The 13,018-nt window shown below is 58.2% G+C and overlaps 1 protein-coding gene across 1 annotated transcript in view; it reads right to left on the bottom strand.

Moving 5' to 3' along the window:
• Positions 1 to 13,018, bottom strand: part of MPRIP (myosin phosphatase Rho interacting protein) — a 109,077-nt gene that overhangs the window by 55,321 nt on the left and 40,738 nt on the right. Inside the window, exon 4 of the mRNA XM_067306190.1 lies at positions 3,108 to 3,259. Within this exon, the coding sequence (XP_067162291.1) occupies positions 3,108 to 3,259 (152 nt within the window). The remainder of the gene's footprint in view (positions 1 to 3,107; positions 3,260 to 13,018) is intronic.

Raw genomic sequence — 13,018 nt, 5'->3', positions numbered from 1 at the left:
AAGCCGAGCAGGGCACAGAGAGGCGGTTTTGTCATGTTTTGGGGAGTAATGGAGCGCAAAGAGGAGCCTGAGGATGGAGACGAAGGGAAGCAGCAGCGCGGCAGGGCCAGGTCAGGGGAGCAGAGCTCAGCAAGAGGCCGTGGGAGGCTGCTGATTCTCTGGGAAGGGAAGGGAAAACAGGAACATCCCGCAGAGCAGATACGAGTCCGAGACCCAGAGCGGGATGAGCCTTGGTAGATGGCTCTGGTCAGCCTACGGCAGAAGCACACTCTCCCACCCCTTCCTCTGACTGGCAGGGCAAGAAAGGGAGAAGCAATCTCTGAAGGCCTTTTAAATATGTAACAGCAACCATCGCCCACGAGGGCAAAGGACTCAATAAAGCGCCAGAGTCCCTAGCAAACGGACAAGGCACTCGCACCCTCTCCTCAGCATGCCCCAGTGCAGCGTGTGCACCATGAAACCAGGGGACTGGAGGAGAACAGGACCACGCAACTACAGCCACTACCGCTTCACTAGCCAATTTGCTCCACCTCATCCCACCACCTGTCCAGAGCCAGGTCCTCCACAGCATGCTTGCCTCATGCCTGCACTCAGCCGAGACAGGCACTTGGTATCCCGGCTCCGGAAAGACAGGTCTGCCTGCCCGACGTGGCACACGTCATGGCTGAGAAGGGTGGAGGGGAGAAGGGGGTTCGCCTGCATTCAAGTTTCTCAGTAGAACATTGGACATCACAGGGAAGTTTTAATATATGAAAAGTAAACATCCGAGCCAATTCCCAAGCTCTCTGCAGGAAAATGCCTATTTCAGCTAATATTTACTAAAATGAGAGTCACAACCAAACAGAATGCTTGGAAATACAAATCATTTCAACAGGAAGCACCAAATTCTTTCGTTCCAAGGTTTGGAAGAGAGGAGAAGATGGCATGCTTCTGGAAGAACAGGAAAAATGTTTCATCCCTTTAGCTTTCTGTTCTAGTTCCAAATGTCAACTAATTTTGAATCACTGAACTTCCCCTTCGGATAAAATTTCTGCTCCCCAGCCTCTCCTTTCGCTCTGTTCATTTGTAGCCGGGTGTTTTTCTGCTGGCAGCATCAGAGCAGAGCTCAGCGGTGGAGCAGCCTGGGAGGAAGACACCAAGCGAAGGTGCCGGGTCCTGTCCGGAGCAAGGAAGGGATGTGATCCACGAGGAGCAGTACGGGAAATGCTCGCAGCTGAACAGCAGCAGCATCACCATCCTTTGGTTTGTGCTGATGGGCTCAGAGCCCAAGAAGCACCCTCACCACCACTGCGTTCAATCCGAGCCCATGTAAGCCTGAGACCGAGGGACAAGGATGTTTCTAGGTCACCATCCAACACCTGGAGCTGGGAAATCTACTGGGATTTGCTCTCTCGAGTGACTTAATCTTCGGCGTTGCTGAGCAACCGCATCCCAGTGGCAGGCACTCATAAGAGTGATGATATTTTAATCTTCCTCTAAGGTCAGATGCTCAGTTGGGACTGGGGGGTGGTGGGCTGGTAACCAAATCCCTCTATGTTCCCTCTCCGAAGAGAACAAGCAGAGAATAGACAGACACTGCGAAGACAAGGCTGCCACAAGGACATGAATAAATACAGAGCAGAGATGGCCCCGAGGATGCCATGCCTGCCCCGGGGGCGCTGATGAGGACCTGGTGGTGTGTGACACTCAGGGTCGGACAGCCAGCCCTTGGACTGCCCAGACCACCTCTGGTGTGGGAACAGGGGGTCCTGGCGTGGCTCAGGGGCTCCAGAGAGGCCGGCACCAAACTGCAAGGACACCAAATGCGTTGAACCTGCCAAACCACAAAGCTGCCCCAGAAACCTGTGCCCAGCAGCGTCCCTAGGTGGGACGCACGATCGGACACCGCGGTAAAAGCACCGGCTACCGCAGGAGTCACCCCGGCACAGATCATCTCCTAGCCCATCCCCGCGTTCACCCTGCAGCTGAGCCTCTTCCCTCGGCTAGTAAATAGCTCCTTTTTTCCTTGCTAGGACCAAAGCTGCCAAGGCCAGCCCAGAAGCATTTCGGCATCAGATGCGCTCTCCAAACATTCAACAAACGCTCCAGTGTAATTCAGCTCTCTCCCGCGGGTAAACGCCTCTGTTGTTCTGCTGCAGTAAGCAGGATATTGCCCAATGGCAGACAACAAAACTGACCTGAAAATGGTGGCCTTCATAAGTAACTAGTGACTCAAGAACATCTCAGCCTTGGGGCCCAGCCAAGGCTCCTAAAAGAGGCTGAGCTTTCTGAATCACTGGCTCTATAAGGTGTCCGGCATGTTGGGAAGCCTCAGGCTCCAGCCCAGCAGGCAAGGCTGAGCACGCGCACTAAGCACCGAGGAAGGGCTTAAATCATCCACCACCGCACAGGTCTCCGCTGAAGTCGGTGCTCATGCTCACACCATAAATCTGGCAGCTCAAGGGGGTTGTACAGGCTCCTGCTGTACTGCAGAGCACCAGGTGACTGCAGGGGTCCAAGAGGCAGGGGAGCGGAGAAGGGAAAAGAAAACCTGTCCTTGCCAAAAAGGAGGAGAAAACCGAGGCTGACCGCGAGGAAGCAATTACACACAGCCCCTGGGATCGCCCTTGTAGCAGGCAGTTGCCAACACATGTGCAGCGTAATCTCTTTATGCCTTCCAGTTCCTTCCTCGGGGAGCGCATCTGTGCCCGACCTGTCCAGATGTGCAGCGCACGCTCTGCCAGGCAGCTTCCACGCTCCCTGTTGAAATTGGCCAGCGCGGCTGTTTTGGTTTCCATTGCCAAAGTGCACAACGAAGATAAAAGGTGAGCTTAGTGCAAAGCCCTGCAAGAGCCCCATGCAGCGTCCTGCGCAGCATCCGAGCAGGGCTGCCAGCCCTGGTACCACTGAGCAGGGCCACAGGGCCCCTCTGCCTCCAGGGCAAACCTGGGGAGAAGCTGCAAAAAACCCCGTGTGGTCGCCGTGACCCATCACACATGGATCAATCTCAGTAGGTAGTGCCACAGCTATGGTGGGGCTGTGCTTGGACATGGTGTTACCCACCCTCCTCTTCCTCCCTGCTGAACTAAAAGCCCCAAGCGTGGCTCAGCCCCCGGATCTCCACTCACCCGCTGATGATCTCCTTGCTCTCAGCTCGGATGAAGTGCTCCTTCTCTGGGGTCAGGATGCACAAGGAGAATTTCTGCCCCGTCCGACTCTCCCCGTCCACCACATCCGTGCACTGGTTCATGTTGATGGTGCCCTGCGGGAGGGTTGTTGGCTGGAAGGGGAAGGAGAAAGGAAGAGCATTTAAGCAGAGAAGAGCAGATGAGCACAGAGTTCACCTTCAGTCCTAAAACCCCTCCTTGGGACAGTGGCACCCAACAGACCAAGACTTTTGCAAACCTGGCACTCTCAGGGACTGATTTTGCCCTTCCCGCCGCAGAGAAGCACTTTGCCCCCACTGTCCGCAGGCCAGGCCAGGTGCCCAGAGCTGTTTTGGCAGGCCTGGTCCCCACATGCGTGCCGGCAAAACCCTGGGGATACAAACCAGTGGGTACAACCCCAGCCGGCCCATCCAGGTCCGCTTTTGCCAGGGAGACAAGACCCTTCCTATTCCCAATGCCTGGGAAAGGATCGCTGCCCCATGGCAGCCCAGGAGGGGTGGAAAAAGCAGTGAGACCCCGCTCGGCCCCTCCGCGGGGGGCGCAGGCACGCTGGGGCTGCCCTGCGCGTCCCCGTCTCGCCCTGTGTCATGGCGTTTGCCCGGCACAGCTACACGCGGGAGCATTGCACTGCTCCGGGGCTGACCTTTGCTGGAAGAGGCCGGGAAGGGGGGAGCGTGGCAGGGAAGAGGGGGCGAATCTGCTTTTTCATCGGGCTGGGCCAGCAGCCAGCCAGGCCATGAGCGCACACACACACACACACACGCCGGGTTTTTCCCATTAAAGTTAACGAAACGTGGAGTTTGCCGGTGCCTCCCCTTGCCAGCCCTCTGGCCCACACATTAACAGCTGCCTAAGCAGGTGCCCGAAGTGCTCGGCTGGGCCGCGGGGAAGGACCGTGGCGTGCAAAAGGGGTTTCATTTATCTGACGGGCTCTGCAAACGCGGCGGTGCCTCCTGGCAGCATTACTGCAGAAAGAACAGATCTGGGGAGAAAGCAGGAGGTGTCTGCCAAGGGTTTTGCTCGGCCGGCCATGGGGCAAAGTCCCCCCGCCGCGAGGGCCTGTGATTTACGCCACGCTGCCCCGGGGGTGGCAGGATCCTGACCTCGGGGAGGAGGATTTCTTGCATGCACGCTCGGGTTTGGACACACGGCCCCTCCGCCCCGAACGAGGATCAAGTAGGAAGCAACAGGAGCCACCAAGTCCCTTCGCGTGGCCACCGAATGATCCCCTTGCTCCCGGCAGATCAAACCCGCTGGCCTGAGTCCCCATGCCGGAGGTGGCTGGGCCCTGGCAGACGTTCCCTGCCCGGGGAGCGGGGAGGGGAGCGCGGCGGGGGGCTGCGAGACGTGTTAGCGCTGACAAGAGCTGACGGGTCCATCTGGAGCAGCTCGGGCTCATCCGATTACAGCCCGGCCTCCTCTCGCCTGCCGGCGGCACGGCGCCCTGCAGCCCGCCCTCCCTCCTCTCCCCAAACCAGGGATGCCGCAGGCTCCGTCCCTGTCCCCTACTCTGCCTCTCCCCCCAGCACGGTGCCAGAGCGGTTCCCAAAATGTCCCAGCATGGGGACAGCGCTCCTCGGCACCTGCCTGCGGCAGGAGCAGGCACCGATCCCGGCTCCGCAGCGGGGCCGCTCGCCCTCGCAGCTCCCCAGGCAGCGCGTGAACCCTCGCCAGGGAGGCGAAAAGGCGAGCGGAGGAGCCCTGCACCGAGCAGGCATCCAAACCAGCTCCGCTGGCGCCTCCTCGCCCCCGGCGAAGCCTCCTCGCGCCCTCCAGATGGCAAGGCCAACGGGGTGAATTATTTTTGGCAGACGCTGCCGAGGGTTTTACTATGGAAACCAGCTCCCCTGCCAGCAAAACACCTTCAAAAGCGGCCTGCGCGGTGCAAAAAAGGGAGCCTGGCGGTGCCTGGGGGGAGCTGGGAACAGCCCCAGCCCGCGACCCCGGGACATGCACTTCAGCCCCCCGAGACCCCTGGTTCCCCCGACTGCAGAGCAGGAGAAAGGTCCCCCTTTCCCCGCGAGCAAGGCTTTTAGTGCGGCCGTGCCTCGAGACCGATCAAGGAAGGAAGGAGAGTGTCCCGAGACGGCGCGGAGAGGGCCCTACGGAGCGGGGGAGGCTGGAGGTGGCAGCGCCCAGCCCGGCGCGGGGCCCGGCGGAGGGGCCAGCCTTCTCTCTGCGACACCAAAACCTCTTTGTTCTTTCCGAAAACTGGCAGCGGTGTCCCCAGATCCTGCCGGGGGAAGGGCAAGAAAAGCCGAGCGCAAACCCGCGTCGCGTCCCGAGCGCAGCCTGCCTTCTTCACCCGGTGCCACAGGAAGTCGATTCCTAAGAGGATTTTTTGTTTTAGACAACAAAAATAAAATCCCGCTTTCCGGTAGCTATAAAAATCCTACGGAAAAACTTTCTCCCGCTCCAAGTGGAGTCTTAGAAACGTTTTGTCTCACTTGGCTTTGGCACAGCCAAGGCTTCCAGGACCATAAAACTCTGGATTACTGCGTGGGCTCAACCCTGTTCCCCACCCGGAGCATTTTTACACGAGGGAATGCAACCAGGACATGGAAAAAGAGGGATGAGGGCTTCACCCGATTCACCAAAGGGCACCCTGGGCCACTGACTCCCTCCCTCTTACCACGTGCACCCTTAAAACCCCTGGGAGGCATCGCGGGTATCAAAGCACAGTGAGGATTTGGCACGTCACGCCAAAAGCAAGCAGGACAGGAGGAGACAGCTCCTTGCAGAAGGTATCTATCTCCTCTCCTCCTGCCTTAACCCCACGGCGGAGTTCAGAGCAGCCTCCCCAGTTGCTCACACCCAGACCGACCAACACACGCCGGCAGCGGAGCAGCCGGTTTCGGGCCGGCTCCCACCACCGGGCCGGCTCTCTGAAGTGGTTTTGCTGCACACCCATCCTTGCAATGGCCAAAACGTGCATCTTGCGCCGCTCAAGAGCAGCCCGCCACGTCGGCCCCCACCTCCGCTGCCTCTCCAACCCCCCGTGCCATGGACAACGGCACTCCGAAAAGATCTGGCATCGGAATGGTTCCTGAAGCCCACATTGAGCATGAACCGAGCTCTCCAAGCTGTCCGTGGGTCCGGCCTGATCTGCGGGGTGCAGTTCGGGGACACGGATAACTCCCTTCGCCTTCTCCGGCTGAAAGCAGGAGTGAAAGAGGGAAGAAAACCCCCCAGCTGCCAAAGCCGAGGGGAGACACCCGAAGGCGCCCCGCACGCTGCCCCACACCTCCTGGGAGGAGATGAAACCTGACAGGCAAACAGCCTCGCTCGGGAATTATTTAAATTCTTTTACATCTGTTTATTCCCTTCCTCGGAGCCAAAACAGGTACTTTGAAGCAAAGCGAAATGCAAATACGATGAGGGGGAAAGACACAAACAAATGCAAACTCCGTGCAAGGAGAGGCCGAGATGCAGCACCCTTGGCAAGGACCTACCCGCCCCTGGGCTAAAGCAACGTGGCGCCCCGGGAGCGCTTCAAAAACAACCGGGGAGCCCGAACAGAGGCCTCCGGAGAGGTGGCGATTACCCACTGCTGGTCCCTGACTCCTGGCCTGCCGCAGCATTAAGAAATAAGAGGTGGTAGACGGTCTCCGCGCCTGGGCTGCCGGCTGTCGCCAGCCTGCCCTGTGGCTGTCACGCGAGGCGGGAGGCAACGCCGCAGGGCAGCAGCGCGGGGGCAAAGGAGACGGGACGGACTCCGCAGTAAGGCATGTGGACACCTTCCCGGTGCCCTCCTTGAACGCAGGTTTTCTGTGGGTTGGGGGCTGCAAGGAAAATAAAAGCAATGCTGGTCCCTGTGCTGCTCCTCGGCCAGGTGAGGACTGCGTGGCTCCAGCAACCAGAAAGGGAAGGGAATAAATAAATGCAAAAGAAAAGGGGAGGTGTTAAAGGGCAGAGACGCCAAAGCAATAACAGGGCAGGGATTCCAACCAAGCCTTTGAAGAGCAGATGCCTTGATACAAGGTTGAACACAAGCATGTGTATTAGGTCCGACCCTAGGGCCAAAGGAAGGCTTTGCACTCGGGTAAGGCAGGGTGGACCTTCAGGGCTCAGCCCTGCCTCCATCCGCCTGCCTCGGCCATCCCCGCCACGGGGACCCCGGCCCTGCTGCCTGCCTGGCCCGGCCTTTGCCATTTCCCCTGCTGCTCTCCATGGGACCCAGGGCACAGAGTCGCCCCGTGACTGGGTTTGGTGCCCGGCTATGTCTTTCAGTCGGGAAAACTTGGCGGAGGAGCGGAAGCACGTCAGGATACATCAGCCTAGAAACAGAATTAACCCCATTTTTTTGAGCAGGGCAAAAAGCAGGGCTCCCTGCGTGCCAAGAGGGAGCCCTCTCCAACCAAGCAAGAACAGGGAGCCCCAGATGCACCCGCGGCGCCCGGCTGTTCGCAGCGCGCCGGAGCGGAGCAGCAAGCACACGCACCACATGAGCAGCTACAGCTCTCCACGCTGCCACTATCAGCAGAGCAACCGGAGCCAAGAAACAATTGCATTACTGTTTCCCTCTGGTATGACAGATCCATATTTACACACACACGTGCTCGCAGCATCCCCCACGATACTAGCGCAAAACCTATAGTACGCACTCTTCCTCCCCTTCCTTCCCGGGTACCCGGGATGCAAGTCACGCTGCGCTGTGCTTTCCCCTGGTGTAACTCAAGCAGCCTCCCAGGCTAGCTTGTTGGACGAGACACAAAGCCTTTCCGCGGCGAAGGACGCATGGCAGCGTCGGAGAGAAGGCGGCGTCTCTTCCCCACCTCCTCTCTGCCTTGTGCAAGCTATGAATCATTTCCTGATAGGGCTCCATCTTCTTTGAAACCAGAGAAAGGGAAACGTCACAGCCAACAGGAAAGGAATAAAGTGCCCCAATTTCTGTTTCTCAGGGAATTAAACAAAGCGGCTTTGCTCCCTGCCCACACATGTCACCAGGACACTCGATAGGTAGAGTCCGATGACTCCAACAACCCCACCTTATAGCAAAGAAACTCCTACTACTGCTTTTATGCCTTTGGGATTTCAAGGCAATGGGTCCTTTCTACCCCGCCAAATTCACATCCACAGCGAGAGGCTACAGCCAACAGCTGGGGAAGAGCAGGCTTAAACACACCAAGCTCTATCATCTCCCACGTTTCTGTCCACCCCGCTCGCTGCTGGCCGGCTCCCAGACGTCATGCAGAGCCGGGCATGGGATGTGCACTAGCGGGCAGGGCTGCAGCTCCATCCCTCTCCTGCTGGATCCCTGCAGGCCTCGCTGCAGAGGACAGGGGCTGCGTGTGCCCTGCTCCCCCAGCCCCACAGCTCCTGCGCCTGAACACTTGCCCCCTCGCCGAGGGCTCAGACCTCCACGGGAAGCCTTGCAGCAGTGTTCGGTCCTGCACGAGCAGGCACAAGCGCAGCAAGGCAGGTCGGGCATTCCTCAAGCAGGAGGACCTCTGCAGAGGCAGTGCTGAGGATGGGCTTCATGGCAAGGTGCTGCATATCTGCACTTCGTTCCCAAGGATTTCTCCAGACCACAAACCAGGACACCCGTAAGCCTTGACACCAGCAAGCTGGAGCATCTCCAAATCTTGTCAGCCTTCAGAGCAAGGATCTTCCATCGCGCTTTTCCCTAGCCTGGTGTGAACACCTCTGAAGATGCAGCCATCTCCTGTAGCTCTGTCCTGCCCTCACCCTGCTCTCTGGGTGTTAACTGGAGTCTATTTTGGGAGCTGCGTTTTCTTTTTGGGCACCTTTCCCATGGCAAATGGGCAGAGACCCACCAAATCGCTTCAATTAGGCCCTGAGTTACTTATGGCCACCGGGCTCAGTTCCAAATGCTCCATATCTCATTTCCAATCCTGGCTTCCCCATAGTGTGTGAATAAATAACATGGGAGGGGGAAGGAACAGTTACAAAGGAGAGAAAAAAAAAAGAAAATCTCTTACAAGCTCCCAGGAAGAAATCACAACCGAGGTATTAAAGAGGAGAACCACACGTTGCTGCAAGAGAATACAAAGTCCTGGATGCTACACAAACAACGAACACCTTTCAGATGCAAAGGGCTGATCTAACAAGAAAATGGGATTTATCTGCTCTAGACCCTCCTTTCCATATGGTTTTGAGAGGCTGAGGAAAGAACACAGGATTTTTTGGATTCAAGAATTTCCAAAGGTTAGAAAACTCTTGTTCAGCAGTGAGTAAGGACTGCCACAGAGTCTGGGTTCTGGTCCAAGCTTGGCTTTCTCCGAATATTTTCCCCATCGCTGGGGAATGCATCCAACGATGCCTGATCCAAAAGACAGTGGAGGTTCGCTCACGCACTGTACACAAGACAGCAGCAGGTAACTCTGTGGTCAAGCTCGTGAGGACCGATCTACACCCAGCTCCGCCAGCATCTCTGAAGGACACAGCCAGTGCCCATGCAATTTTGCCAGAGCTATTACATAATGTGGGTTGATGAAATCTGGAACACAACATTTAAAGGAAAGCGAGGGGGTAGGGGGAGGAGGAAACCAAACAAAAGGGACATTTTACTTTCTGCCAAGAACCAGGGGAAAAAAATCATTTGTCTCTCCAACGGCAGGCCGGTTGCCTTGGTATTGGGGCTCAGCCATCCTGCAAGGAAAGATCAAGGCTGGCTCCCCACCACGGTCTCACCCCGCCGCGACGGCACAAACACTGCACCGAGAAGGGCTCCGGTACAGGTTTGCTTTGCCACAGGTTTCCAGTGCTGCCCTAGTTTCAGAGGGAGCCTGGCAGGTCTGCAGAGGAAAAATCCATGCTGCTTCAGTAAATGCTTCATGACAAATGTTAATTTTCAGAGCTAAAATATTCATGAGGATGGCTGCCGATGAGGGAGCGTGCTGCTTATTCGGAGCGCTCCTAAGTGCTCTGCAAGGGCGTCCGCTCCATTCGCTAAAAGCTTCATCCATCACCCGGCATCTGGGACGTGGCCACCTCTGACGAGCCAGCACAGCCGCTGGTGCTGCTCGAGGCAGGAGGAGAGCGGGATCGTAACCAGGCCACGGATTGCGAGGGAGCGACATTACACTTCCCGGTCGGTCACAGCAACCGAGCTAAAACGGCACATAATGCAGAGAAAACCAGGCCGGCTTTGTCGGCCAAGGTCAGAAGCGGCCGGGGCGCACGTCTCGGTGCTGCACAGAGCGGGAAGGGAGGGCGATGCCGCGGCGAGCCCGCCCCAACATCCTCCAGGCTGCCGCGTGCCCGGGCCGGGGACAACGGCACTGCTTTAATGAGCGCTTCAGGCTTCTTGCCATTAGACACAAAGCTATCGATACGGCCGCAATGGGACTGGAGCCGTGTAGTGGGCAGATTTTATTACACGTATAGATCATCTAACAGGCTTAGCATCCTGGATTTATTAAATTAGACAAAGGCTCTTGAAAACGACCTTAGCCAGCTCTGCAGAAGGATGGAGTGGAGCAGTCTCCCGTGCAAGGAGAGCAGAAGCCCATGCTTCTGCTTCCCCACACCTCAGGAAAAGCAAAAACTGTCACCCCATCCTCTGCCTTTCCCCCACAGCAGGTCGCCCCTCTCTCCTAGGCTCTCTCTGCTCCACCCTGAGGCATCTCCTGCGGTTCCCAACCAGACCACGGGCTGCCCAAGGACCGTGCCCAGCTCCCCACTGCTGCAGAGCCCACGGACCTGTCGGCACTGTGCCCGGACCCCAAGTGTTCCTGCAAGGCAGCACAGGGCACTTACTCCCGTTTTCCAGATGTGGCACGGCAGCTAAGCAATGTACCCGCCCATGACGGCCAAGTCTGCCGCACCCTAAATCAGTGAGCGCCGTGGTTCCAGCGCTCTCCTTCCTTGTTCTCGGCTGCGCTGTCCGAGCAGGGAGGCAGGGTTTTCAGCCGCTTTGGGGCATCTTCCCTCTATTGCTTACAGGGGATGTGGAGCCTGTAAGTAATAGAGGGAAGATACCCCAAAGTCTCACTCGCTCCCTGGAGTCTCCTGCTATCCAAAAAGCATCTCCCGCTTTTATGGAGAGAGGTACGGAGGCACAAACGGTGCCCTGCAAACATGGCCTTGGCATCTGCCGGTACGACTCTGCCTCGGCAGTAGATCTCACTCCCTGCTCGCCGGAGACGACAGCGGCGGTTCCCTGCCAGCCCGGGAAGCTGTGCGGGAGGAGAGAGGAGACATTCCCAGGTGCACGGCTGGGTGTGCGGAAACTCAACCCCGGTGGGAAATGCACCGGGCCGTTTCCCACAGCCCCACCACCGATTTCCTCACCGTCAGCCCCCTGCTTGTTCATCACGGATGCCGATGGTCGGCTCCCGTAATTTGTTTTGCTGGCTGTGCCTCCGAGGCAGGGCTCGGGTTGAAGTCACCCACCAGAAGGAACCGGCCTGGGGAGGTGGGCTTGGAGCATGGGTCTGCAGGCCGTGTGCGCGCTCGTCCCTGCACACTGGGGCCCCGCAAGAGCCCTCCCAAGCCTCTACCAGGAGATAACAATTTCAGCTTTGCTTTTGCCAGGGGGAAGGAATTTTCTTCCCCTGGAGCAGTTTGGGGAGGGGGCGAAGTGCCGGGGCTGGGGACGAGAGTTCAGCCAGGGGCCGCTTTTAAGAAGAACCTGTGTTTACTTCCCCAGACAGCGAGTCTAAACACAGAGCGAGGCCTTGCTGGCTGCCGAGCACCCTGGGGCTCGAGCCCGCGGCGCTGCTCCTCTCCTCACTGCCGTCGCTGCCTTGGGCAGCACCCAGCTCTGCGGGGACCCGAGGAGCCGGGCTCAGCCCGTGCAACCCCGCCGGGTGCTGCGAAGGGGCCTCGGCCCCCCAAAACGCCCGCCCGGACCGGGGGGTTTGCAGCCGGCGGCTCCGCGCGCAGCCCGGCGGGGCTTTGCAGGCGCTCTCCGGAGAGGGCCCAGCCAGGGGTGCGCGAGAGGCTGGATCTGAAGCTCGTCCTGGCCTTATATGGCGATTCTCGCGCTGCGCGTAGGGCTTTCAGCTGCTATCCACCTCAAAGCGGGGTCTGGAGTTGGCAGTCAGCTCCTCGCCTGCCTCTTTCCTGTTAACCTCTTTCCTGCTGAAGGGCTCTGCGAGGTCCCGCGGCAAGGCCGGGCCTGCCACAGCCGGCACCGCCGGCCGCTCCGCGTCCCACCGTGAGGACGCCCTCGTCGCCCAGGACGGCGAGGACCCGGCGGGGATCCCCGCTTCGCCGGCAGGACGACACGGCCTCCCGCGGACGGAGGGGCGAGGGCAAGGTGCCACGTGCCGCTCGGCGCCCTGCCGTCTCGCAGGCAACCTGTTGCAGCGCAGCGCAGCCCGGCTCCGTTTGGGGACCAAAACAGGCACAGCGTCTCTCGAAGCAGCCGACAGCTGGCCCGGCCGTGCCGGAGAAACCAGCTTACAGCCTTGCAAACGCAGCTCCTGTTTCCCCCCCGCCTGGAGGCTGCGCTCTCCTTCCAGCGCGGACACATGACAACGGCAAGCAGTGTTTAAAATGCAAAAAATCCTCCCCTCCTAGAAGGCGGGTGGGAGGAATAAATGATAATAATCCGACCCCATCTGCTCACAGCTGCCAACATGGCATCTTCCCTGCTCCCGATGAACAGGCACAACAGCCACGGAGTCAAAAGGGAAGAAAATATCTGTGGCATGCGAGTGGGTTGTCATGGTAATGAGCCAGATATCAAAAGCCCAGTGAGATCACACTCCGTACTGTACTTGCAGAGAGGGACGGAGTTTAGTGCAAGGACCTTGGCATGCAAGTAGTTTGGAGGAGAAAACACAGGCATTTGGGGGTGGGAAGACAAGGAGGGTATCATTTGCATTTTGATATTTAAATTTTAAATTGCATGGTTCAAAATTGGCCTTGTCAACTTTATTCTCCACCCCCTTGGTGTAGGA

This window comes from Apteryx mantelli, chromosome 16, assembly GCF_036417845.1.
Source record: "Apteryx mantelli isolate bAptMan1 chromosome 16, bAptMan1.hap1, whole genome shotgun sequence".
Classification (NCBI taxonomy): Eukaryota; Metazoa; Chordata; class Aves; order Apterygiformes; family Apterygidae; genus Apteryx; species Apteryx mantelli.
Note: the sequence above shows the minus strand (reverse complement) of the source record. Positions and strands in the feature narration are given on the sequence as shown.